The sequence below is a fragment of the Terrapene carolina genome, unplaced genomic scaffold (assembly GCF_002925995.2).
Source record: "Terrapene carolina triunguis isolate 2854851 unplaced genomic scaffold, T_m_triunguis-2.0 Scaffold95, whole genome shotgun sequence".
NCBI lineage: Eukaryota > Metazoa > Chordata > Testudines > Emydidae > Terrapene > Terrapene triunguis.
Genome location: NW_020664446.1, coordinates 7,592,125 through 7,618,695, shown reverse-complemented (window position 1 = coordinate 7,618,695; position 26,571 = coordinate 7,592,125). Strand labels below are relative to the sequence as shown.

The window sequence follows — 26,571 nt, the reverse complement described above, 5'->3', positions numbered from 1 at the left end:
ATTTTTGTGTGTTTAATGCTGCCCAATGAAAGTGTGGATGCCTTCATAATGTCTATTCTCAGGTGAATGGGGTCATACTGTGCCTGAGAACAGATTTTGGCCTTCTATACGACAAAGAAAAGTCCGATTTGTGTTACTAAAAACACCTTAGATTATCCAGACAGGACTTTTAAAAATCAAGTGTACTTGCCTACATTTGTTCACCATTCACATTTCTGACAGTTTGGAAAATAAAACTAGACCAATCCCTCTGTCTCTCCCCTTCCCACCCCTTCCTTCCTCCCCCCACCCCCCTGGTTTCCAGTCAGTTTCACTTTCTAGTTCTCCTGCTTTAGCTGTTGTTTTTGGGCTCCTAGCTCTGACTATTTACATGCAAAAATTTTGTAACCAAGTTTGCTTTCACGTCTCTCCAAGGATCGCAACATCCTCTTCAGCAACACAGCCCTCCGGCTGTGCCACACACTGTGCTCCCCCTTCTGGGGGACCTGAAGTCCGCTGTTCAGCCACTTCCCTTAGTGGCTATTGCAGCAAATTGTCTGGCCACTTCCTCCTGGTTCCAGCATCCTCTTTGCCCTTGCCTCAGGGCCTCAACTGCAACATCCCAACAGCCAGCCAGGAGCTGTCTCTCGCTCCCCCGGTCCCTGTTAGCAGCAGTGCTCTGTCCAGGGTGCTGGCAGTTCTCTCAGCCCTCCAAAGACACAGTTCTTTCTCCCTGAGCTCCCAGCAGAGAACTGCCTTCCTCTGCCCTGCAGCTCCCTTCAGCCCTTCTCTGATTGGCTGTCTCCTCCACATCCTCCCTAGGGCTCTATTAACCCCTTATAGCCCAGTGTGAGGCAGGCACCCCATCACAGAGGTCTTGTACAGTGGGTGACGATGTAGAAACCAAGGATAGAACAATATAAATCAAGGAACAATGATCTGGTGGTTAGGGCACTAGCCTTGAGAAACCTATGTTCAACTCTCTGCTCCACCACAGATTTCTCTATGTGACATTGGCTACATTACTTAGCTTCTCTGTGCCTCAGTTTCCCATCTGTAGAGTGGGGTAAAAGCAATACCCTGCCTCATGGAGGTGTTGTGAAGATAAATATATTAAAGACTGTGAGGTCAGGTGCGCAGATACTATGGGAATGGGGGTCATATAAGTATCTAAAATAGAAGAATGTGAGACTGGAACTGAGTTTGGCTAACAATGTGTAGCCGAAGGTCCAGTGTGCTTCAACAGCAGCCCTGGGAACTACAAGTTGTGGATTGAAAAATGGGGCAATTTGGGAGAACTTCCGGGTTCCTTCCAGGATGTAACCTCTGCCCCCCACCAGCAGGAGGTCTCAGCACTGACTGAGCTGGGAGCACGTAGCAGGCAAGCAGAGAGGAGGCTGCTGGACTGTAATCCTGTTCTATGTCCTTTACAGAATAAAGCCTATTCCTGGTGGTTTGTCTGAGTGGCTCTGGTCTGAGGTGAACACACAACGCAGAGCACACAAAGGAGCCTCAGGTCCAGTTTCCCAAAGCTGTGTAAATAGTTGCAAGGCAGCCTTCCCCTATCTGGAACAACCTCATACTGGGGCCAGTGAACGGGGGGAACAAATGTTCCTGACAGTCACCACCCAAAGCCCATTGAAGTTGTTGGAAAGACTCATTAACTTCAATGAGCTTTGGATCAAGCCATTGATTTGCATTTATTTCTGCTCTAGTTGCTCTAGTACAATTAGTGTTCTGCTCTGTGATCTTTTCAAATACCAGCATAAACAATGTTTCTTTTTCAGTGCATAAACTCACACAAGAATAGAGAATTCATCTTGCCTGTTGATACGGCTTAACCGTAGTTGTATTATCACAGAAATAACATTGGGAGAATGAGGGAGACGCTAGTATAAGTCTGGGTGGTTTGGTCTGAGAAACAAAACAGCTTTACTTGGCCCATTGATAGCAGATGATCTGTGAATTTCCATTTTAATAGTAATTCTTTTTGTATGCCAGCCATTATGAAGTCACTACGTTAGGATAATGAACTTGATCGTTTCTAATAAATATAATAATACCCAGGAGCGCCTCCAGCTTTTCTGCCACCCTAGGCGGCGGAAGGTCCCACCCCAAAATGCCGCCCCCCACAAAGGTGGCAGAAGGTCCCACCGCCGAATACCACCGCGGTCGCCGCCCCCCAAATTGTAGCACCCTAGGCGACCGCCTAGGTCGCCTAATGGGTTGCGCCGGCCCTGATAATACCTAGTTCATATCTAGTCCTTTTCATCAGTAGATCTCAGTACACTTTACAAAAGGAGCCATCATTTCCCCCCATTTTACAGACGGGGCGCTGAAACAGGGAGCCGATGTGGTTCCTCCAAGGTCACAAGCGGGAGAATGGCAGAATCCCAGTCCAATGAGCTATTCGCTAAGCAACACTGCCATGCAGTATTGCATATTTAGAGGATTACCTGTGATCCATCTAGAAATACAGAACATCTTCTATGTATATTACATATGTATACACACGGATATGCATAGCTGGATTAATATATCTAGATCTTTATGGTGTCTCCTAATTTAGTGTTAGCGATCTTTGTGTTAAATGATGTCTTGCGGGGCCCCTCACCCCTTCTTTGTGACTCTGCCTGCCTTTTATTACTGAATGGTGGGTGGGGGAAGAGAGAGAAACGCTGAAATGCCTGAACACAGATTAAAATTCCCACTGTGAAATGCTAGATGCTGTTCCTTTCAGTTTGGCCTTGTCTAGGAGCTGATTCGTGCCTGGCATTTTCAGAGACAGTAAACTGTGCATTTAAAAATGACACTAATGATACAGATCTTGAATCCTGCTGCAGACAAAGGTCTTTTGTTCGCCATTTGTGGTGCCTCCTACTCTATTCCTTTGTAACATTGCTTTTTCCTCTTGCTGGAAGACTGAAGCCATTCTCTCTGTAGTTCTCAAACCTATTTCCTTCATGCAGAGACAGGCGTTTGGACTCTCACACGTCTGTCTGATTCATCAGCAATACAGACCAATTAATAAGTTAATTGGTGGTGAGTGGCCACTAGTAGAACTACAAGCCAGACATCTACTGTATTTCCAGAGCTAACACCCTTGGACTAAGCTAAAGGAGCAACTTCACGGAGCAGAGACTGTTTCTGATACCTTACTGAAACCATAATTCACAGTATCTTGGAAATTAGAATCATAAAATATCAGGGTTGGAAGGGACCTCAGGAGGTCATCTAGTCCAACCCCCTGCTCAAAGCAGAACCAATCCCCAGACAGATTTTTGCCTCAGATCCCTAAATGGCCCCCTCAAGGACTGAACTCACAACCCTGGGTTTATCAAGCCAATGCTCAAACCTAGTGGGTTATCAAACATCCCCCTACTAAAGCAAGATTGCTCCCTGCAGACAGCCAGGTTCTAAAATCTCAAGCAATGAAACTTTCTGCCACCTTCTATCTTCAGACTATTCTGCAATCTAACAGATTCTGCTACTGGGAATTATTTTCAATTTCCCTTTTTTTTTTTTTTTTTTTTGCAGTCTACATTTTCCTTTGCTGATGCAACATGCGTGCACACCGTGTGTTGTCTGCCTACTCTGATGACTAGATCTCGAAAAGGATAACAACCAATTGTTGCTGTTAACCTTAGCAAAGTTTGTGCCTTGGGGTTGGCTGTCCCGGGTTCAGATCTTGTTGATGATCACAAAGTGGTTGTTGCACTTAACTTTTAACCTATTGTAATTAGTTATGCTCATTCTAAGTCAGGGGTGGCCAACCTGTGGCTCCAGAGCCACATGCGGCTCTTCAGAAGTTAATATGCAGCTTCTTGTTTAGGCACCGACTTCGGGGCTGGAGCTACAGGTGCCAACTTTCCAATGTGCTAGGGGGTGTTCACTGCTCAACCCCTGGCTCTGCCACAGGCCCTGCCCCCACTCCACCCCTTCCCGTCCCCTCCCCTCCCCTCAGAGCCTCCTGCACGCCATGAAACAGCTAATCGGGAGGTGTAGGGAGGGAGGGGGAGGCACTGATCGGTGGGGCTGCCGGTGGGCGGGAGGCGCTGGCGGGGGGGGGGGGGGGGGGGAGGGCATATTACTGTGGGGCTTTGGCAATGTACATTGGTCAATTCTGGCTCCTTCTCAGGCTCAGGTCGGCCACCCCTGTTCTAAGTGATCCCACTGCTTATTTGATTGCTACATACTTCAAATACACGTTCACAATTATCATATATTGCTTTACTTTCAGGAAGATTGGTCACCATTGGTTTGTTCAAACAGGTTTGCTACACTTGAGTTGTGTAGTCTGGTTTTTATACTGTCACTAAAACGCATCAGTTTTCACCATGTTTACCTACAAGTCCTGGCTGTTTCCTCGTTCTTCTGTTTGACTCCTCTCTAACTAATTGTGACTGTTCCATCCATACAGATTATGTTGCTGACTGACCCGGAGATTGAAAGCAGTTTACTGATTAGCTCTGACGAAGGGGCCACGTATCAAAAGTACCGTCTGAACTTCTACATCCAGAGCCTGCTGTTCCACCCCAAACAGGAGGACTGGATTCTGGCATACAGTCTCGATCAGAAGGTAAGAAAAGATTTTGTGACCTTCTTTACCAATGATGTGGCGTTTTCCCTCCCAAGGGCCTAGACAAACATTTAGTGCTTGCTTTTTCTAGAGGGCCTCTGCACACACCATCATTATGACTTCATTTACACACCTGCAAGGTCTGTGACTATAAATCAGGTATTTACCGGCGGATGTCATAAGAACATAAGAACGGCCGTACTGGGTCAGACCAAAGGTCCATCTAGCCCAGTATCCTGTCTACCGACAGTGGCCAATGCCAGGTGCCCAAGAGGGAGTGAACCTAACAGGTAATGATCAAGTGATCTCTCTCCTGCCATCCATCTCCACCCTCTGACAAACAGAAGCTAGGGACACCATTCCTTACCCATCCTGGCTAATAGCCATTAATGGACTTAACCTCCAGGAATTTATCCAGTTCTCTTTTAAACGCTTTATAGTCCTAGCCTTCACAACCTCCTCAGGCAAGGAGTTCCACAAGTTGACTGTGCGCTGTGTGAAGAAGAACTTCCTTTTATTTATTTTAAACCTGTTGCCCATTAATTTCATTTGGTGGCCCCTAGTTCTTGTATTATGGGAACAAGTAAATAACTTTTCCTTATCCAGTTTCTCCACATCATGTCAAGTTTGGTAACATTTGCACCCTCAATGATCATTAATGGTGGGGAGTTGTTTGAGGGGAACAGGGTTGTGCCCCCAAACATGGAAAATGGGTTTAGGGTTTGGCTCCAGATTAGATCCTTCATTGTGTTCTCTTCTTTTTAACTAATGTTGTTGCCAGGACAGTAGCCTTAATAATGTGTGAAGCTGTTCAGTATAAGTACTTGGATAATGGTACACAATATGGATGTATTTCTTGGCCCTCAAAACAAATGGTGATACCATCCTTGCTTCAGAATAACATACAGTTCTTCTTGCTCCTGCCTGGTTGGCACATTATAAACCAGATGATGATTGTCCAAGGAAGAAAATAAGTGAATTGAATTCCTTTTGGAGTCTGCTTCTGTTGGTGCAGATCATGTCATGGCTACAGAAACATGCCCAAACGTTTCAAAAGCATCTAGTGCAGGGGTCAGCAGCCTTTCAGAAGTGGTGTGCCGAGTCTTCATTTATTCACTCTCATTTAAGGTTTCGCGTGCCAGTAATACATTTTAACGTTTTTAGAAGGTCTCTTTCTATAAGTCTATAATATATAACTAAACTATTGTTGTATGTAAAGTAAATAAGGTTTTAAAAATGTTTAAGAAGCTTCATTTAAAATTAAATTAAAATGCAGAGTCCCCCAGACCGGTGGCCAGGACCTGGGCAGTGTGAATGCCACTGAAAATCAGCTCGCGTGCCGCCTTTGGCACCCATGCCATAGGTTGCCTACCCCTGATCTAGTACTTTTGGATACCTCAATTTTTGGATCAACTTGAGACCCCTTAAAGGGGCCTGATTCTCCCAGTAATTTCTGAAAAATGAAGGCATCAGTAATCACTAAACTTGGGCCTGATAAATATTTAAAATTGGACACCTTGACAGACAGTGCTTGTTCAGATTGGTGTGCCAATCTAAATCTCAATGTAATGTAGAGCTTTACATTCCTGTGTTCTCTCACCACAGGAGCATCTCCTTGTGGCCAGGTGTGGCACAGCAGCTGACTTTCACTCTGGCAACCCCTGCTGAAAGTCACTCCTTCGCTGTGGTGGTCTCTGCTCTGTACCTTGGCCCTCCACCCCGGTCACGATATTAATGTCTGCCCCTGTTGGGGTAACAAAGTTCAAGAAACAAAAGTCCAACGGTTAATTCCGAGACCTTGTGTCAGGTCTCTGGCCTCTGGTTCTGGGCTCATGCCACTTTGCCAGTGACTGATAGGGGAAGCCAGGCCCTTCTTACACTGGGTTCAGCCCAGGGACCCTTACTGTCAGCCTAGGTTTGCAGTGTCCCATCCCTTGCTGCTATTTCCCTGGGCTTCTTCCGACCCAGCCTCTCTCAGGCTTTCTTCCATGCAACGTCTCTGGGTTGATCCTTCTTTCAGGGCTGGAATCCTAGTGCTTATTCTCCACCCTGGATGTCCTCCTCACCACTTCTCCGTTTCCAAAGAGTGACTGCAGACTCCCGACCTGCAGCCCCCTTCTGCTACAAACTTCCTCTCATTATAACAACCAGCCTGCTCCTGCCCACTTGGGCTTCATGATCAGTCAAGCCTGGCTTTCCCTCCAGATGCAGCCAGGGAACAGAACTGGATTTTCACATCCACAGTAACCCATTCAGGGATTGTGTGGGGTACATAGCCCATCATAAGCACCTTCCATTCAAGACTTTCAATGTGGTTTCCAAACATAAAAGAATTAATCCTCCCAATACTTGTATGATATATGTAGGTATATATTATTATTGTGAGCTTGAGGAAATGGTGTCTTGGGGCTGGTTTACACTGACCTAGCTACATAGCTCTGGGGTGTGAAAAATCCATCTCCTTGAGCGACGTAGTTAAGCCGACTTAAGTTGCTGTGTAGACAGAGCTACGTCAAGGTGGAGGTGGGTTACTTACACTGACAGGAGAGCCCCTCCCATCAGTGTAGGTAGTGTCGACCTACCTACCGCTGTAGCATTTCACATGTAGACGAGTCCTTAGGGTTGCTAAATGACTTGCCTAAGGTCACTAATGAAGCTTAAGGGAATATTGGGAATAGAAGTTAAGACCTGTGCTTAACCAGAAAACCAATCTCCTTCCAAGGTTGTAGCCTAATGTCCATACAAAATTAAAATTTGAGTAAATCTATTCTGCCTACCTAAATTTCCTCTGTAGTCTCAATCCGATACGGTGTTCCTCACTTGACTCTTGTCTTAAATTGTTGTTATAGTGTGTGCTGCAGCCATGTTCCATCCAAGGTTTCATTCTAGTGGGAACTGAAATGATTCCTGGATACTGTATATGTAAAATAGGAAGAGCCAAAATTCTGCCCATATTTATGGCCAAAAAACACCACTGAAGTCATTGCACAGGTGCAAATGAGGACAGGATTTGGCCTCTAGCATGTTAAGCATGTTGGGCCCTTTGAGATGAAAGGAATTGCATCATTGTAATACACTAATAATTGATGAAGATCAATGCTGCTTGTAGTAGTGAATTTCCCATTTTGAAATAGGGGATGGGAGGAATATAAATGTCTGTTGGTGCTTTAGCCAGCCTGCCAAGGTCAGTGAAGATCCTGAGTTAGACAATTTATAACTAAGTTTCACTGGATTTATGGTGCGCAGCCCCATAAGGGGACAAAGCCAGACAGCTGGAGACATAATTTCCTAGTTCCAGCAGGCAAATGATCTCTACTCAGTTATTCCATGAGTAATTGATATTGCTTTATTTTACAGGGCCACAAAACTGCCTGAAAATATGAACTCAGGCTTTTTGGAGGGCCCTGAGAGGTTAGATGGGATGATGGGGTTGGTCAGGATGGCCAAGTTTATCTGGGTTTTATGTGGGAGGCTGCTTGAAGGAGCTTTATCTAAACAATATTTCAGAGAGTAGTGAATGTGATCATTATTGGCGATTAGAATATTATGTTACCTAGGATGAGTTACAACTCTATGCAGAGGGCTGGCACAAAGCCACTTAGGTCCCACTTAAAGGCCTCAGAAATGGAGCTTATGTGGGACTTAGCAATGTCCTATACCCTGCATAGGGGTGAACTACGGCCTTGGGTCCTGATCCTAACCCTATTGGAGTGTTTCCCTTGACCTCAGTGGGCTTTGGATCAGCCCCTTTGAGGGTAACTGATAAGCACAAAGTATAAATCAACTTGGAATAAATAAAACTAAAGGGTCAAGTTCTCCCTGTGGCTGAGCAGACATGGTCCCTGGTGGTTTCATTTCTCCAGGCAGAATTTGGCCTGGAGTAACTGTGATCCTGCAGGTTTTTATATTTATTACTATGGAAGTCACGGAGTAGTTCACAACACATGACTGTCACTTGGTCTTTTGAGACCTTGTGCTAAGGCTGTAGTAATGACGAGAGAACCCCAATAGTCATTAGTTGCAATCTAGCATAAGGTTATTATTGACCAAGAGTTCCCCTAGCAACCCAAAATGTAGACAGCTGCGTGGTGGCCAACTTGAACTAAATTTGCCGTCCGAGTTTGTTTTCTAGTAGACAGGTTCCTGGCATCACAAAACCCCAATCGGTAGTCACATTCATTTGCACCCTGGTTGCAGAAGAGAGACCAAGGCTTCAAGGAACCTGGAGAATGAACAGGAAAGGAGACTGAATTAACATGGACACTGAACCATTCCTCCCCTGGAGGCATTTCCTCCAGTTGAAGACTTAGGTAGACTGCCTGGGCACTGTGGGGGAGCTTACACCGCTCATGCTGTGACTCTTCTCTGGGCAGAGGACTTTAGTTTCCAGGGCTGACAATCCAGTGCCTTTTACACACATTAACTTGACAGATTTTAGAGAGAGTATCAGAAAACCAGCTGCTGCCTGCTCCAACTGCTCTATGATTACATTCATTTTTCCAGCTGAAAGTACAGTCGCTCCGTGGTGAACCCCCACCACATAATCGCAGAGCCAGTATGTGATTCTCCATTTTCTGAATAAGAAAAGTTACCTATCAGAAGAAAACTCCAGATACAGTAAAACAGTGCTAGGGACACACAAGCTCGTTGTACGTTTTAATTATGGTGGGTTTAATCAGCTGTCTCCTACGGTAAGAGGCTGTTTTGTGGGCGTGTTACCTGTTTCTTTTTGCTATATAGTCTTAAATAGTGGTTTGCGGTGTAATTAGGGGCTGGAAAATAAGAGCCTCCACTTCATGCAGAGTCTCCTTCCCCTGTTCAGATGGGTCAGCCACACAGAGACAATGACTAATACTCATCCCTGAATCGCTGAGCTCTTTGGAGTGATGAAATGCAGGTGGGACCGGGAGGTGTAAGTGATGTGGGGGGAAATGTAGAGTCCTAATTGCACAGCTCAGAAGAAATGTCTAAATGCACTCAAGTGTTGAGCAGCACCAGCAGTGGTGGAGAAGCTGTTTTAAATTGGTCCTCCTAGATTCCCTGTTGTTCCTTTGATGTTCTAAATGGGATCGTGAAATCAAGACAACCAGGTTAAAGGGGACAGTCTCTGCCAATGAGGCATCTCTAAATGAAAATATTTTTATTGAATTTCCTTAATATGTGATTTCAGCTGTCTGTTCTTTTAAAAGCGAGTTTAGTCCCTGGGGGAAAAGTACCAAATGGAGAGCCTTGGAGATGGAAATTTGGTCATGTTGTAAAGGCACTGGACTTAGATTCAGGAGATCAGGGTTCTCTTTCTAGTGGGCAACAAACTTCCTCTGTAACCTTGGGCAAATCACTTAATCTCTCTCTCTTCCTTTGTTCCCCATGTGTAAAACTGGAATCGTAACACTTACCTTCCTCCTAGAGGTGCTGAAGATAAATTCCTTAAGGAAAGAGGTGCTCAGATACGAAGGTGATGGGTGCTCTTTAAGTAGATACATAGAACTCTCTATTTATAGAACAATGTGAACAAAGCTTCCCACACATTGCCCCAGCCATGTGCCTTAACCCATTGACTGAATGGTTTGCTTTGAAAGATGAGCAGTATCTCAGTCTTGTCAGCAGAGAGGCTTATCACTGTATAGGTGAGACTGCTAATTAGCACCAATTGTGATAGTGGACTTTTTGAGGTCCTCTAGGTCCTGATCCAAAGCCCATTGAAATCACCAGTTGTCTTTCCATCAAGAGCTGGAAGGGGACACGTTTTACGTAGGCCGCATCTCCATGTGTTAGACTTGTGTTTATTTGTTCATTCAAAGGGGGAAATAATCCACAGTGCAGAGAGAACATAAAATAAGGGTTGGTAAACTCTTGCAGGGCCCATGAGGAAGGGAAGCCGTTTGGTCAATGAGCAAGCGGGATTTGCTCCGGTCGCACCCACTAACAGTAATGGGGAGTGGATTTACAGATGTGAATCCATCATGCATTCAAGTGGGAACAGTGGAGTTCAGAGTCGGGGGGACAGAAGAATCGCTCGCCTGTGTAAACCGATATATGTCAGAGAAGCAAGGGTGTGCACAGAGAGCAGGCCAGCTGTTAAAATATGAAGGAAAACAGTGGATTGTGGTCTCTTTGGGTCTAATTCACCCCTGTGGGAAGTGGGGGCAGAACAAGGCCCAGACATCACTTAAGTTCCTATAACCGCCTAATAGAACATCAGTAGCTCACATGTCTGGTGATAATGCTCAGCACAGGGGATGTCCACCATTGTCAGGAAAAGAGGGTATCAGCTGTGTTCTCCTATTATTTTAAACCGAGCTTTACTGGCTTCTCTGGGGCCTGATTCTCCTCTGACACCAGTGTAAATCAGGAGCAACTCCACCGACCTCATGTACTGCGGCAGTATAAGAACCAGACTGGAATAGAAAGGAATGAATGGAATTGCCTTGGTGTACAACTGGAGTAAGAGGAGAACCAGGCCCTGTGTTTAAATCAAACCTAGCAGTGAACCTGATCATGCTCTTTTAATAGCTTTGAGATTAATAGATTTTAAAGTCAGAAGGATCATTTAATCTGACTTTATGTGTAACACAAGCCATATAATTTCACTCAGTTAATCCTGTATTTAGCCCAGTAGCTTGTGTTTGACTAAGGCATATTCTGAAAGGCATCCCATCTTAAATGAGATGTACTGAATTTTTGCAGCTGACTTAGATGTGGGTTTGACTGGGCTCAGTGTCTCATTCAAAAACAAGGAGATTAAGTTTGCTCTCTGTTATGCTGCTTAACCACTGCTCTAATTCCATTGACAGCTTTACACCAGAATCAAGCCCTGCATCTCTGTTATAATGTGATACTTTCTCCAGTTAAGATTAAGATACATAGTTATATAGAATAAAGTTTCATTGGGTTTTGAGGATCTATTGGCAACATTAGGTGTGAAAAGACAAAATAACATATAGTTTGTGTGCTAACGTTTAATGAAGTCCCTAGCTCAATCAACATAACAAATTATTCATTAGGCCTGCATATTTCTGATGCCCTCGGTTGTGGCAAAACATGAAAGGTAATAGTGTATTTGCAAAGCAGAAGGAGTTCTGCCCTGGTACCAAAATATGTGGAATGTTTCAGAAGGCCTTGGAAATTCTTGGAGGACCACAAGAATTTATTCCAGCTAAATGAAGGCTTTTAAAAAATATGTGAACTCTCACCGATATTTTTAAAAGCCTGTGTGTATTTATGCATGGTGTGTGTGTGTGTGCGTGCATGCAAAAACATGCAGATGTATGTATCCTTAAGTTATATCCATGCACTGGGCATTTGGCTTACGTACCTTTGCACTCAATCCTTTTCAAATGTGGGTTGAAATCTCTGGGGCAAATTGAGCAGCAATTGGATAGCCAATCCTTATGCTGTTCTGAGGATGAACAGGCAAAAGCTATCAAGATCCTTCATCTTGCAGTTGCTTTGTTTTATTTTCTTTCTTGCCTAGTCAGTCAGCTGCCCAGCATTAATTTAGTTACAGGGGTAAAGCTGTCAGATTGTATTTTTCTTTTAATTTGGCTATAAACTGGTGTACAAACTGTGATAAAACATGCCCTCCAAGTGCATCCATCAGTCTCTTACACACCTCACTAAGCATAATGTGTTGGGAAACAACTTAAAATAAAGGAAATAAATAGCGGATGGAAATAAAAGAATAACCAATGACAATAAGAAAAAAACAAACAGCTGATCCAGTATCAGGCAGATGGCACAGTCTGTCCAAACAGGAAGATAGAATCATAGCAATGTCAGGCTGGAAGGGGCCCCAGGAGGTCATCTAGTTCAGTGTTTTTCAGTGACCAGTCCATGGACTGGGCACCAGTCCCTGAGATCTCCCTGACGCAGTTTAGGAAGGCAGTAAGCCGGTCCCTGGTATCAAAAAGGTTGAAAAGCACTGATCTAGTTCATCCACCCTGTGCTGAGGCAGGATTAAATATAGCTAGACCATCCCTGACAGGTGTTGGTCTAACCTATTCTTAAAAATATCCAGGGATTCCACAACCTCCCTACATAACTTGTTCCATTGCTTAACTATCCTTAATGTTAGAAAGGTTTTCCTAATATCTAATCTAAATTTCCCTTGCTGCAAACTAAGCCTATTGCTACTTGTCCTACCCTCTATGGACATGTGCAATTGATTGTCATCTTTTTTTAAAACAACCATTTAAATATTTGATGCCTGTTATCCTTTCCCCCAGCTACGAGCCTTTTCTTCTGTAGACTAAACACATCCACTTCTATCAACCTTTCCCCATAGGTGCTCTGCTTGGTAGGAGTGTGGTCAAGGGGCTGTAAGATAGGACTCGAGTAATATTCATCACTGATTTTGCCACTGATGTGCATGTCTTTAGGCAAATCTATATACCTCAGTTTGCTCAAGTGTACAGTCTGTACAAACAATAATGCTTGTCCCCTTTAAGCCTGCTTGTGTGAGCATAAGGGATTTGTTTGTTCACTTGCTTTGAGATCCTTGGATGCATATGTGCAGACAGTGAGGGAATAGCCCCTCTCCCATAAAGTTTTACTGCCCTACGGATGTCTAGAGATTTTCACACATTTCCATGAAAACATACTAAGTTTCCATCTGAGAAGCAGTGTACTCCCGTGGGTGGGTTTTAACCCCAGCTCTGTCACTGACTGCCTGTGTGTGACCTTGAGCAAGTCACTTCAACTATCTGTGCCTCTGTTTCCCTCCACTTTCTTTTGTATCTTGTCTATTTATATTATAAGCTCTTCGGAACATCCACTATTTCTTACTATGTACACAGTGTCACAATGGAACCCTGAGATCAGCTGGAGCCTCCAGCACTACCATTATGCAAATGATAAATAATAATTGTTTTTTTTTTAATGAAAAGCTGTGTGTATGTGAAACTAGTGAACTTTTGCCCTGAATTGTGTGATAATTAGCCATTTTCTTTTCCTGCAAATGGCCATTTTTATGGGGCAAAATACAAAAATTGAAAGACAGACTTTCCCTTCCACCTCCAAAATAATTGATTTTTCATAAAATAATCCAAAGCAAAACAAAAGCGCCCTGGCAGGAATGCAGGTGTTTGTTTGTTTTTTGCTAGCAGTGCAATTTATTTTTTTCAAATAGCGCTCCTGGCTGCTAAGCAAGTAGCTACAAAATTTACAACACATTGGAATGGCTTACCAAGAGGAGTGTTAAGTTTGTCATCACTTGGAACCTTTGAATCGAGATTGGACGTCTTTCCAAACGATACGATCTATTTCAGCTACAGGTTGCTGGGCTGAGTAGTGTTCCTTTGCATAGGAGGGAAGAATAATTCCCCCCACTGCAGGAACTGTTAGCTGAAATTGTACGGCGTGTGTTATGCAGATAAGTTTTAAAGGTGTGCTGGTAAAAACGTGGTGACTATAAGTCATTTGCTTTTGGATTTCAAGCATGAGTCAAATCTTTCTAACAGACTTCCATTCACACTGGGCTGGAGTTGGAAAACCAGCCAATGTGCCTCTTAGGAGAATGTGTGGAGACTATTAAGGGAGAACCAGAAAGAAGGAGGGAAGAAGGATGGAAAAAGAAGAGTAAAACTGCCTGTACATGCCAGCACTCCACCTCCAGCACACAAACACAAAGGGAATCTCTCCACGTCTAGCCCTGAACAATACGAGACTCTTCCAGGACAAGGTTCCTCGTGATACTGGTGAAGAATCAGAAACCGAATGAAATGGAAAGGAAAGTCAGTAACTGATATGCAAATCTCAGTGGCTTTTGGAATGACTGCAAGATAGATACCGGAAGGCGTTATCACTTCCACTTGTTCCCATCGGCGTTAAATAAACAAACACCCAGTTATTTGCTAAATATACAGATGCCTTATGTTCAGTGTAACCGATGCACTGATACAATTCAAAATGCTTGATATTTTGCAACGCTGTATTTAGTTTCTCCTCTCATGACTATTTAAATCATTTAAGTGTCCACGTATGGCACTGGCAGTTAGATTGTAAACAACAGGGGAAAGAACTAAATGTCAGCCCAGAAGCCGGTGCCTTTATAGTGGCTCCTCAGTCCTTGCTGTGCAAGCAGGGACGTGCCAAATTCTGCTTCAGTTTCACCGTTTGCTCCAGATGTACCTTTGTACTATATTCAGTACAGGGAGGAAACTTCACACAGGCTCCAGCAATGCAACTGCTAAGTGACGCCGTGCTGAACTATTGTGGACCAAGAATTATCTTGTGAACCTGAAACGATTCTTCTCTACTCCAGAATCTTGCACCTCCTGCTGGGAGGAATTTCTCAGAGAAAATTGCTTGCATCCCAGGTAGCTTGTCAGGACACTGAGAGCCAGACAATAGACAGTGACCTGATTGCATACCTCCCCTCACTTGGGGAGGAGTCTTGGCTTTGCCACAAGCCCCAATCAACGGGCAGTGCAGCTCTGCACTGCCCCTGGAGCAGATTGGGAATCTCTGAATCATATCCTGCTTCCCAATCTAGCTCCCCGTCTCTAGCTGCCCTTTTCCAGGCCTATATCAGGTGTAGCTAACTTCCTTTGGCACGTTCGTGTAACCACACTAGCTAGTGTGCTGGCAGGAGGTGTGGCTCCAAAACTCCACCCACTCCTGCCCCTTCTCCGTGTAAGGGGCATATATCCTCTCTGCATAGCCTGGTTTCCCCATCATGCTTCAACCTGCGGTACATGTTGCCAGCACCAGGTTATCAAGGGATGCTTCATGTCCCCACACTCATTGTACAAGCTGAGCCACAACGTGGCCCTCAATTTGACCCATTCACGCAACAGGAAGTCAACAGCAACCTGTTTTCCTGGAGGCATAGAAAGATAAAGAAATCCAGATTGCAGGGAGGAGAACCTTGTTTTCCCTTGATTGCTCTTCAGCAGCTTTGAATAAAAGGAGGGCCCCATAGACGAGAGGAACGGATCAAGAGAGACAAATGTGAAATCTGTCCTGCTATCCTCTGCCTTCCTGGAGGTATTGGATCACTCCCAGGTAGACTCCTTCACACATGAACAATATTTGAATAGTACCCAGATGGACACTAAGAATAATGACTAAAACATTAATGAAAGGAGCTGAATTCCTTCAAATACACCTGTGGTGCTAATAATGTGCAATATACCAGTAATAGACTTATTCAGTATAAATGAATGGGGGTTAGTAGCAGGAACGGGCTGATTTTATTTGAATTATACCGTTCCAGCTTGAGGCAGCCGCTTCTGCGTTCAGTTTGACTTTGTTATGTTTACACTTTAAGCTTAACAATGCTTCAGAGATTGTTACATGTGTCCGTATGGTGCCTTGTGCAACATTGTGCCACATATGGAGAGGAAAGTAACTGTAAAAGCTCTTTATAGTCTCACATAGAGAGACACAATGAGAAATCTGTGGTAAAAATGCAATGACCGTTTTCTGAATAGATTCTCTTGGGGGTGGGGAAGGCACTTGGAACGTGAATAGCTTTAAGCAGCTCACACACGAAGGGGAAAGAATTAGGGCGATCTGAAGAAATGGGCATGAAGATTAACATGCTGTAGGATTTCCATGAAGGAATTAGAGGTGGGTTTGACCCAACCCTGGGACCACATATCTCAGTTCTTTTGGGGAAGTTCCGATCCAGATCTGAGCAAGGTATTTTTGGCTAGGTCAAGATAGAGGGATTTTTTTTATTTTTATTTTTTTGTAAATTCGGGATGGCATTATGAATGTCTGGATTATTGTGGTCAGGGCTATATCTGAGAGGAATGAGTGAAGACTTCCTGGAAGATGGAGGTGAGAGAAGTTGCTTTGTGTGACTGCTATTATTTGATTCTCTGAGGTCAGTGATAAATCAAGTTCAACTTGAGACTGTGCATTGGTATAACTTTTTTAGGAGAAATGTCCTCAGTAGAGGCAAAATTGTGGTGCCTACCAGCTCCTCCACATATTCATCTCTTCCAGTTAGTATCATGTCACTTCCTGGATTCAGTTTAAGCCAGCTGTTCTTTCTCTAAACTCCCATCTCCCACATCCACAGGATGAAATCAATGTACAGAGCTGTATGTCCTCATTAGCATACAAAGTCTGCCAGACTGGATCAGACCCGTGATTCATCTAATCCAGTATCCTGTCTCTGACAGGGTCAACACCAGATGCTTCAGCAGAAGGTGTCAGAACCCCCCGCCCCAGTGGGAAAGTTTGTGGGATGTGGGAAAGTTTCCCCCCATGGAGTCCTCAGCCTAATCCTTAATACTCAGAGATTGATTGATTGATTTAAATACTGAAGCATGAGGCCTTGCAGCCCATGTGATCTCATTGTAATCCCTAAGGATTGTTTGTGGATATTAAAAAGGAACAGTGACAGATTTCCACATCACGGGGGCTCTTGGAGAAGAAGCCTCTCAAGACTGATGGAGTGGTAGGCTACCTTTAGGAGGCTTGCCTAGGACCGTGATCCCCAAGATGAGGTCCCAGGACCAGAGCTGTGCAAAAAGCCAATTTGGGGGTTCAGTGACAGTTCTGGGGAGAAAAAATAGTTATTTTGGGCTGAACAAAAATTGTTTCAATTTCAAGCTTTTTTTCCTTAAGGGTTTTTTTTTAATATAAAATTGAAGGAAATTTAGAAAAAAAAGTCATTTCAAATACACCTCTACCCCGATATAACGCAACCCGATATAACACAAATTCGGATATAACGCGGTAAAGCAGCGCTCCAGGGGGGCGGGACTGCGCACTCCGGCAGATCAAAGCAAGTTCGATATAATGCGGTTTCACCTATAACGCGGTAAGATTTTTTGGCTCCCAAGGACAGCGTTATATCGGGGTAGAGGTGTAGAAACATTTTGCCTTTTTCCAAACTTTTTTGATTTTACCTTGTTCCCAGCCAAGAAGAGCTTTCAAATCAGATGGACCATCAAGGAACATTGCAATACAAAGGATGGGTGAATGACCCTATCACACCTTGGACATGCTATGTTCAAGGAAGCTCGTCCTATGGATTTGGAAGCTTAATGAAGGAACTAAAACAAAGTCACAGGAACATTTTCCATCTCTTTTGCTGTTTGAACTCTCACAGAGCTAGAGACCCCAAACTAAAGCCAGGGATGCTCAAGTGTTTTCTCCTGGGTCCACCCTGAAAACACTTTGAATTGACAGATCACTCCAGCTGTGCCACTCTTAGGATTTAGATTTCAACTCATGTGTGCCTATGTCTGTTTGCTTTAATCTGTAGATAACTCTAATTTCTCTTTCCTAGTTAATAAACCTTTAGATAGTGTATTACAGGATTGGCTACAGGCCTTGTCCTTGGTTTAAAATCTAGGGTATCCATTGATCTGGGGTAAGTGACTGGTCTCTTGGGACTGGAAGCAACCTGCATATTGTGTGATTTTTTTCATGTAAGTGACCATTTATCACTAAGTCCAGTTTGTCTGGGTGGCAAGATACACTAGAGAGTCTTAATAGGACTGTCTGTGACTCCATGGTAAGACTGTTGTAGTGATTTTCAGGACTTCACATTTGTTACTGGCTTGGCAAAATCTAATTATAGAACATACCATTAGTTTGAGGTATCTGCCCTGTTTTTGACAGTCTGCCCTGAGGAAAGCACTCTCGGTTGTGAGCCACTCCAGACAGCGTGACACAGGTCATGGATGACAACTGGGTTCTTTAAGACATACCTTGCGTTCATCAGCAAAATTGTGAGCTAGGCTTCTTCGCCTTTGGTGCACTGCAAGATTCAACATCCAAAAGCTGTAATTTATCCAAGGCATTAATCTGTGCCTTTTGTTATGAGAGCTGAACTTTCTGAACCACAGGGTAAATTCAGTGTTCTTACAGGAGACAGGCGGCTCACAGTTCAATTTTATTAATGTATCTACCCCAAATTCCCTAAGGTGGAATTCTTTATGAAATTGCTCAGAGCTCATCTCATTTAACCTGAGGACAGAAGATAATGTTGGGAGATTTCAACATTGTAATTCAGTCAAATCTGGATAGGAAGGCAGTGACCTATTGGGCATAATCTCTTACTGCAGGTGATTACAGCTACAGGCATTAAACTTGTCTGATGCTCAGAGAACATTAAACCCTTCAATCTCTTCTAGGTAATATTTATTATTGAGTTTTTAAAACGTGCAGACCAATACATGAAAACACAAAACCAAATGAGATTACAGATAAATTAAATATAGGCCCAGATCCTCAGCTGGTGTAATTTGGTTTAGCTCCAATGAAATCAATGAAGATATGTGAATTTACACCGCTTGAGAATCTTTCTCATTGAATCCATGTGGAAAGAGGTATTTATGGTCTTCATATAATATATTAAATCACATTCAAATTTCAAGGAACATTTCAACCATCTCTAGTTCTAGATGGTGGCAAGGTATGGGCTCATGAGGTTTAAATTGGCTCAGATCTAAAATAAGTAAAATCCATTTATTCATGTCAACAGTTGATAGGATTTAGATTCGGTGCCTACCTCCCTTATGCAAATGAGATCTAGGCCTTGTCTACACTACCCAGTTTTGTCAACAAAAGTCCGCTTTCATCGACAAAACAATGGAGGTTTACACACAATATTCCTCCTGCCGATTTAACTCTCCTGCCACGCCAACATAATAAAACCACATCAATGAGCAGCATTGACCTTTTGGTGACAAAGTTAGAGCGACGCAGTGTCCGTGTAGACACGGCACTGGCTTATGTCCCCCTAAGCGGCCTCCTGGAGGTGTCCCACAATGCCCATCATGACCGGTCTGATAAGCAGTTTCTACTCCACCGCCCTGCAGCCAGGTTCACAAGCATGCACCCCTCCCTCTTTAAAGCCCCAGACATTTTTGAAATTCTACTTCCTGTTTTCTCGGCATGGACAGCTCACATTGCATCTTCCCAGCTGACCATGCCGGCTTTCTGCAGCAAACGCACTCCTGCCTGGAGTACCCAGAAGTTGCTGGATCTGTTGGGTCTGTGAGGAGAGGACACTGTGCAGTCACAGCTCTGATCCAGCCATAGGAACTTTGACATCTACAAGCAGATTGCTCATGGCATGGATGAGAAAGGGCACAATAGGGACATGCAGCAGTGCTGTGCTAAGATCAAGGAGCTAATGTAGCCTTACCAAAAGGCAAGGGAGGCCAACCATCCCCTTGGTGTGGCACCAAAAACATGACACTTCTACAAAGAGCTGCATGACGTTCTCAGAGGCGACCTCACCTCCACTGCCAAAAGCCCCGTGGATACTTTGGGGGGACTCCATTCAGCAGCCAGCAGAGTCAACCCTGAGGACAAAGTGGTGGACAAGGAGGTCTAATTGGAGGACGATGTGAGACAAGCAACAGGCTCTTCCATTGGTGTGGTGAGCCAGGACCTCTTTTTGACTATGGAGTCCCAGCTGTCCGGCTGTGGTGTGCATGAAGCAGGAGAGGGGAGCTCTGGTAAGTACTCATTTTGCTTTGATAGTGCACGGTGACATGAAGTAGAGGTGTCCTTTATTTTGTTACATGGTGCACGTGGGAGAAGGGATCAAAATTAACAACACTAGGTACTGTTTGCATCTGCTTCACATTTCCCTGTGCAGCAATGCAGTGGGAAAGTGCGTTAATGCACACCGAGATCTCCCGGGAATCCTCCATAGAGATCTCTAGGAAACTTTCCTCCAGATATTCTGCAATCCTTCACCGAAGGTTCCTTGGCAGAGCTGCTTTGTTCTTCCCCCATTGTAGGAAACTTTGCCACGCCACTCGGCAATTATTTCTGCAGGAACCAAAGCAGCACACAGGCGAGCTGTATATGGATCCGATCTGAAGCCACATGCATGCAGGAGATGCACCCTTGCATCTTCAGTTACTCTCAGGAGCGTGATTTCAACTTTGATCGCCCCTGCCTGTGGAAAACGGTGTCAGTGTTCAGAATAGTGTGCCTAGGCACTTGTAGTAATCCCCATCTGAAACCACTCAGACCCTTTGTCCCATCTTGCCCCATCCTTCCCCCTCCCATGGGCCGAACTCACCATGTTTAGTGCTCTGGCTGTGCTGCGTGCTTGCTAAGGGAAAGTGAGAAATAGGTGAATGTAACATCTATGATTCAAGACTGTGAGTGCACACACAATACAGACTCTGTGTATTGTTTCTTCTCCTCCTGCAGATCTGCCCTTGAGGGCCAGCTCCTACATATCAGCGAAGTGCTGCAATCATCAGATAGTGAGCACAGATCATAAACAGAGACAATACATGAAAAACTAGACGTGGATAGCCAAGAAAGGAGATAGAGGAGGAGTAGATAATAGAGGATAAGGACTGGATGATAAAGCTCATGGAGGACCAAACAGAGATGCTGAGGTCCCTGATTGTGCTGCAGGTGGAACACATGTCTGCCAACTCCCTCAGCAATCCATACAGAACTGCCTTCCTTGCCCTCCCCAAACTCCGCACACATTCCTCTCACGTTCCTGGCCCATTGCAGTACCCCTTGCACTCCACCCCTAGGGACATTTTCCATAACGACAGCAGGACTTACAGCTGTCAGATCTTCACTTCAAAGAGTGCTGCTCACTGTCATGTCCCTTGTAAGAAATGTTAATCTGTTTATTGCTGTTTAATAAAAATGTAGTCTTACAAAGACAGTGATTCTTTATTTGTGGCCTACACTGGAGGGTTGCAACAGAAATTCATACACAGTGGCCATCGGCACATTTGCAGACTACAATTAATGCTCAGGCAGGAATCATTACAGGAGTCATTTACGGTGGCAGGTAAACAATTCCTGGCTCAATTCATTATAGGAAACACATTACTGGGGCTTATTGTCAAAATGCTGCTTCAAACCTTCCCTGATTCGAATACCCCTCCCCCCCCAATTAAACCCCTCTAATAGCCCTGGTGTCTGGCTGCTCCAAAATCAGCTACCAGGTGATCCACCTCAGTGCTCTACCCCTGGGGAAAGTTTTCCCCCTTGGCTTCACAGATGTTATGCAGAGCATTGCAGGCTGCTGTGACCATGGAAATATTTTCCTCATTGAGGTCTAACCTGCCAAAAAGGCAGCACCAGCGACCCTTTAATCTGCTAAACGTACATCCTATAGTCATTCTGCACCTGCTGAGTCTGTTGTTGAAGCGCTCCTTGCTGCAGTCAAGGTTTCCGGTGTATGGCTTCATGAGCCATGGAAAGAAGGGATATGCTGGGTCTCCCAGGATCACTACGGGCATTTCCACACCCCCTGTTGAAATCTTCTGGTCTGGAAAGAAAGCCCCTGCTTGTAGCTTTCTATGCAGGCCAGTGTTCCTAAAGATATGTGCATCACGCACCTTCCCTGATCACCCTGCATTGATGTCAGTGAAAGTAGCCCTTTCTGTTGACGTACTCCGTCGCAAGATGGCCTGGGGCCAAAATTGGGATATGTACGCCATCTATCGCCCTGCTACAGTTAGGGAATCTCTTTGCTACAAAGCCATCCACTATTTTCTACACATTGCGCAAAGTCACAGTCTTTTGTAGCAGGAGGCGATAAATGGCCCTGCACACTTATATCATTGCAACCCCCACAGTGGACTTCCCAACTCCAAACTGATTCATGACTGACCGGTGACAGTCTGGAGTTGCCAGCTTCCACACAGCAATCGCCGTTCACTTTCCCACTGTTAGGGCAGCTCTCAGTTTGGTGTCTTGGCGCTGCAGGGTGGACGTGAACTTCGCACAGAGTTCAAGGAAATTCTGCAGCCACTCCTCATCGTCCCATACCTGCATCACAATGCGATCCCACCACTCAGTGCTTGTTTCCCAAGCCCAGTAGCAGCAGTCTACCATGTACTGCTGCTCCATGAATGCCAACATCAATCTTGAATTGTTTCTTTCCACGGCAGACAGCAGGGCAGTCACCATGGCCGCCTGTTCAGAATTGTACTTCATGAGCTGCATTGTGCTCATAATGCTTATCACAGGACTGGTGAGCAGCGGCAAGATCCATGCTTTCAGGCAGAGTTTACTGGAGCAGTTGGAAAATGGTGCGAAATATAGTTGGAAGCCTTTGGAATTATGGGATGGAGAAAACCGCGTCATGGGGTGGTGACCCCGCCCCCACGATGCACTGCGATCTATTCCCAGAACTGCTAGCCGGAGAAGGTGGTGATTTTAACAGTGAGATAGCTACCCACAGTGCACTGCTCTTTCAGTTGGCGCTCGAGTACCAGGTGTGGACAGGCTCCACTGACACAGGGAGCGTTGTGTGAACATGCACAAGCGATGTAATTACAATGGTTTATGATCGTCGATGTAACTGAAGTCGACTTAACTGTGTAGTGTAAACATATCCTAAGGCTCCTAAGTCAGCTAGGTGTTGCAACGCTGAGTCCCGCTGAGTCTTAGCCTATCCAGCACTTCAGTTCCCTGTCTAGAAAATGGAGGTAATAGATTCCAAGGCCAGAGGGGACCATTGTGGTCTTCTAGTCAGACTGCTTATATAAGAGGGACAAGGTGGGTGGGATAACACAGGCCAGAAAACATCCCCAAAATAATTCCGAGAGCCTATCTTTTAGAAAAACATCCAGTCTTGACTTAAAAGTTGTCAGTGATGGAGAAGCCACCTTGACCTTTATGGATTGTGAGGTTATCAAATATTACAGTACTGAGGGCCATGTATGTTCTGTAATACATTCGGGGAGAGGGCTAGTTCAGTGGTTTGAGCATTGGCCTGCTAAACCCAGGGTTGTGAGTTTAATCCTTAAGGGGGCAATTCGGGGTGAAAATCTGTCTGGGGATTGGTCCTGCTTTGAGCAGGGGGTTGGACTAGATGATCTCCTGAGGTCCCTTCCAACCCTGATATTCTATGATTCTAGATAGACAATGAAAGAAGAATGTGAAACGATAGAGAAAAAGTAAGGATGAGGTTATTGCCTCATCAACAAGAATAAAATTCAGAATTTTTTTTAATTCAGTTTGTATTCAATAGAAATTTTGCCTGAGCAGGAGCAAAATAAAAACACAGTGACAAATCAACATTTGCCCCTTAGATGGAAATTTAGATCAAAACTGATCAAAGATTCTTTTTCTATTTGTGGCTTGAAAAATTGAAGAACATTATATCATTTCGATCTAATAACGAAAATTGCCTGTAATCGGACTGAAATGCTTGCCAAAGAAAATAAAATGTCATCTCCTAAGAGACTACATGGATGAGCCTGTCATAACAGCCCTGGAAGAGGAAAAGCAACATGGCAGTAAGATGCTGTGCAATTTTTTTCATGAAAGCACCATACATGATAAATGGGGGAAAATATCCCTGTGTCCTGTCTGGATAAAAATCAAGCCTAGCCCCCAGATATTCTTCTCTTCCTTTTGGTCCACCATTCCTTTTGGTCCACTCCAAAATGGCATCTCAGTAGAATACATTTGACAAAGTACCCTATAGGGAAAAACATTTTATTTCTGCCTGTTCACTGAAGGTCATTAATGCTGCCCAAACTCCTACCAGATTTAATTCAACATCTCACGCTACTTCATGGTAAAACCATTTATTTTGTGCCGTTGGCTGAAATGGAATTACCTTGAACACTAATGAGATGTTCCACAACCAATGTCAGGAGACTCTGTAATAACTCTCCAGTTACCATGTCACCATTTGGCACGTTGGGAATCAAGGTGAATAAATGAATATTATAGCAGCTCAGGTGCTGGCAAATGAGGAGGATCTCAATGCCCTATATAGATGCAACTCTCTATGGGCCTAATCCCAGTCAATCCCACCAAACACAATGGGAGCTTTTGCCATTGGCTTCCAGGGAACCAAGAACAGGCCCTAAGAACACACAAAACATTCCCTGCATTTTGTGCAGGTGTAACTAGAAGTTGTGATGTGAATTTAGTGAAAGACCAGATACAATGAAAAGTGATGCATATTTCCTCCATTTAAAACAATTCCATCAAGCTTTTCTTTTTATTCCTCTCAGTTCAAACGCCCCTGTTGCTGGTGCACTGTTACCACAACTGGAGATTTCTGAGATGTGACAATAATAATAGTGCTCCATGTTTTGTTGTAACAATCTAGAGAAGCTGTAGAATGAGAGGCAGACAAGGGTGGAGAAAAGTCTTGGTGATTCCAGCTCTCTTAATTTTATTAGACAACCGTCTATTTATCCATGGAAAGCCTACACCCCTTTTTCACTAGTGACTGAATAAAGATGTATGTTAAGGGACCTCCATTCTTTCCTTCTTAATAAAAGGAAATTTGTCTGATTTTTTTTTCACATGCATCTAAAATTTTCCACTTTTTAAACACAAAATCCTGAAAATGGAAAACTGAAATATTTCGGTTTTCAAATCAAAACCAAAATGTTTTCCTCCTTCCTTTCCCTTGTCATAATCTTTTTCTTTTATTTCCCCATTCTCTTCATCCTTTCTCCCCCGCCCCTTTTCTGTTTTGCAACTGAGAAAGGAAGGGGAAAGGAAAAAGGGAGAGAAGGGGGGAAATGCTTTTTTTTTGGCTTTTATCTATTTTCAACTGATATTTCAAAATGTTTAAAAGAACTTACCATGTTTGAAACAGCTCTAGTTAATGTAGGTATCTTCTAAACATCCCTGTTAGGTATTATACCAGTCTGTAAAATGAGGTATTATACCAGTCTGTAAAATGGGGGAACTGAGGCAGAGAGATATTAAGTGAGTTGCCCAAGGTCATACAAGCTGAAAATAGAAGCCAGGTCTGTTTATTCCCTGTTTGGTACTGTAACAATACTCCTTCTGTTCAACTGGAAGATTTAAAATTATAGAATCATAGGACTGTAAGGGACCTCGAGAGGTCATCTAGCCCAGTCCCCTGCTCTCAAGGCAGGACTAAGTATTATCTAGAATATCCTTGACAGGTGTTTGTCTAACCTGCCCTTAAATCTCCATTGATGGAGATTCCATAACCTCCCTAGGCAATTTATTCCAGTGCTTAACCACCCTGACATTTAGGAAGCTTTTCCTAATGTCCAACCTAAATCGCCCTTGCTGCAATTTAAGTCCATTGCTTGTTGTTCTATCCTCAGAGGTTAAGGAGAAAAATGTTTCGCCCTCCTCCTTGTAACAGCCTTTTACATACTTGAAAACTGTTATGTTCCCTCTGTTTCCTCTTCTCCAGATTAAACAAACCCATTTTTTTTTCAGACTTCCCTCATAGGTCATGTTTTCTAGACCTTTAATCATTTTTGTTACTCTTCTCTGGACTTTCTTCAATTTGTCCACATCTTTCATAAAATGTAGCACCCAGACTGGACACCATACTCCAGTTGAAGCCTAATCAGCATGTAATAGAACAGAAAAATTACTTCTCATGTCTTGCTTACAACACTCCTACTAATACATCCCAGAATGATGTTTGCTTTTTTTGCAATAGCGTTACACTGTTGACTCATATTTAGCTTGTGGTCCACTATGACCTCCAGATCTCTTTCCGCAGTACTTCTTCCTAGACAGTCATTTCCCATTTTGTATGTGTGCAACTGATTGTTCCTTCCTAAGTGGAGTACTTTGCATTTGTCCTTATTGAATTTCATCCTGTTTACTTCAGACCATTTCTCCAGTTTGTCCAGATCATTTTAAATTTTAATCCTATCCTCCAAAGCACTTGCAATCCTTCTCAGCTCAGTATTGTCCATGAACATTATAAGTGTACTCTCTAGGCCATTATCTAAATCATTGATGAAGACATTGAACAGAACCAGACCCAGAACTGATTCCTGTGGGACTCCACTCAATATGCCCTTCCAACTTGACTTTAACCGCTGATAACTACTCTCTGGGAACTGTTTTCCAACCAGTTATTCAACCACCTTATAGTAGCTCCATCTAGGTTATATTTCCCTAATTCATCTCCCGTCCTTCTCAAATTCTCCCTTCTCCTCCCTGGCAGAAGCAGTGCTATGCTCTTCTCCTTTCCCAGAGTCACTAATTCCCTCTTTAAGGAGGGTCAAAACATTGGTAAGCAAGCATAAAAGCTGTTCTTTGCTGTCTCAGATGTATCTTCAAGCCCAGTGGCAACAGTAAGA

General features: G+C 44.0%; 1 protein-coding gene across 1 annotated transcript in view; it reads left to right on the top strand.

The window, feature by feature from the left end:
• SORCS1 (sortilin related VPS10 domain containing receptor 1) overlaps positions 1-26,571 on the top strand; it is a 410,485-nt gene that overhangs the window by 250,431 nt on the left and 133,483 nt on the right. Inside the window, exon 5 of the mRNA XM_026651051.1 lies at positions 4,400-4,558. Within this exon, the coding sequence (XP_026506836.1) occupies positions 4,400-4,558 (159 nt within the window). The remainder of the gene's footprint in view (positions 1-4,399; positions 4,559-26,571) is intronic.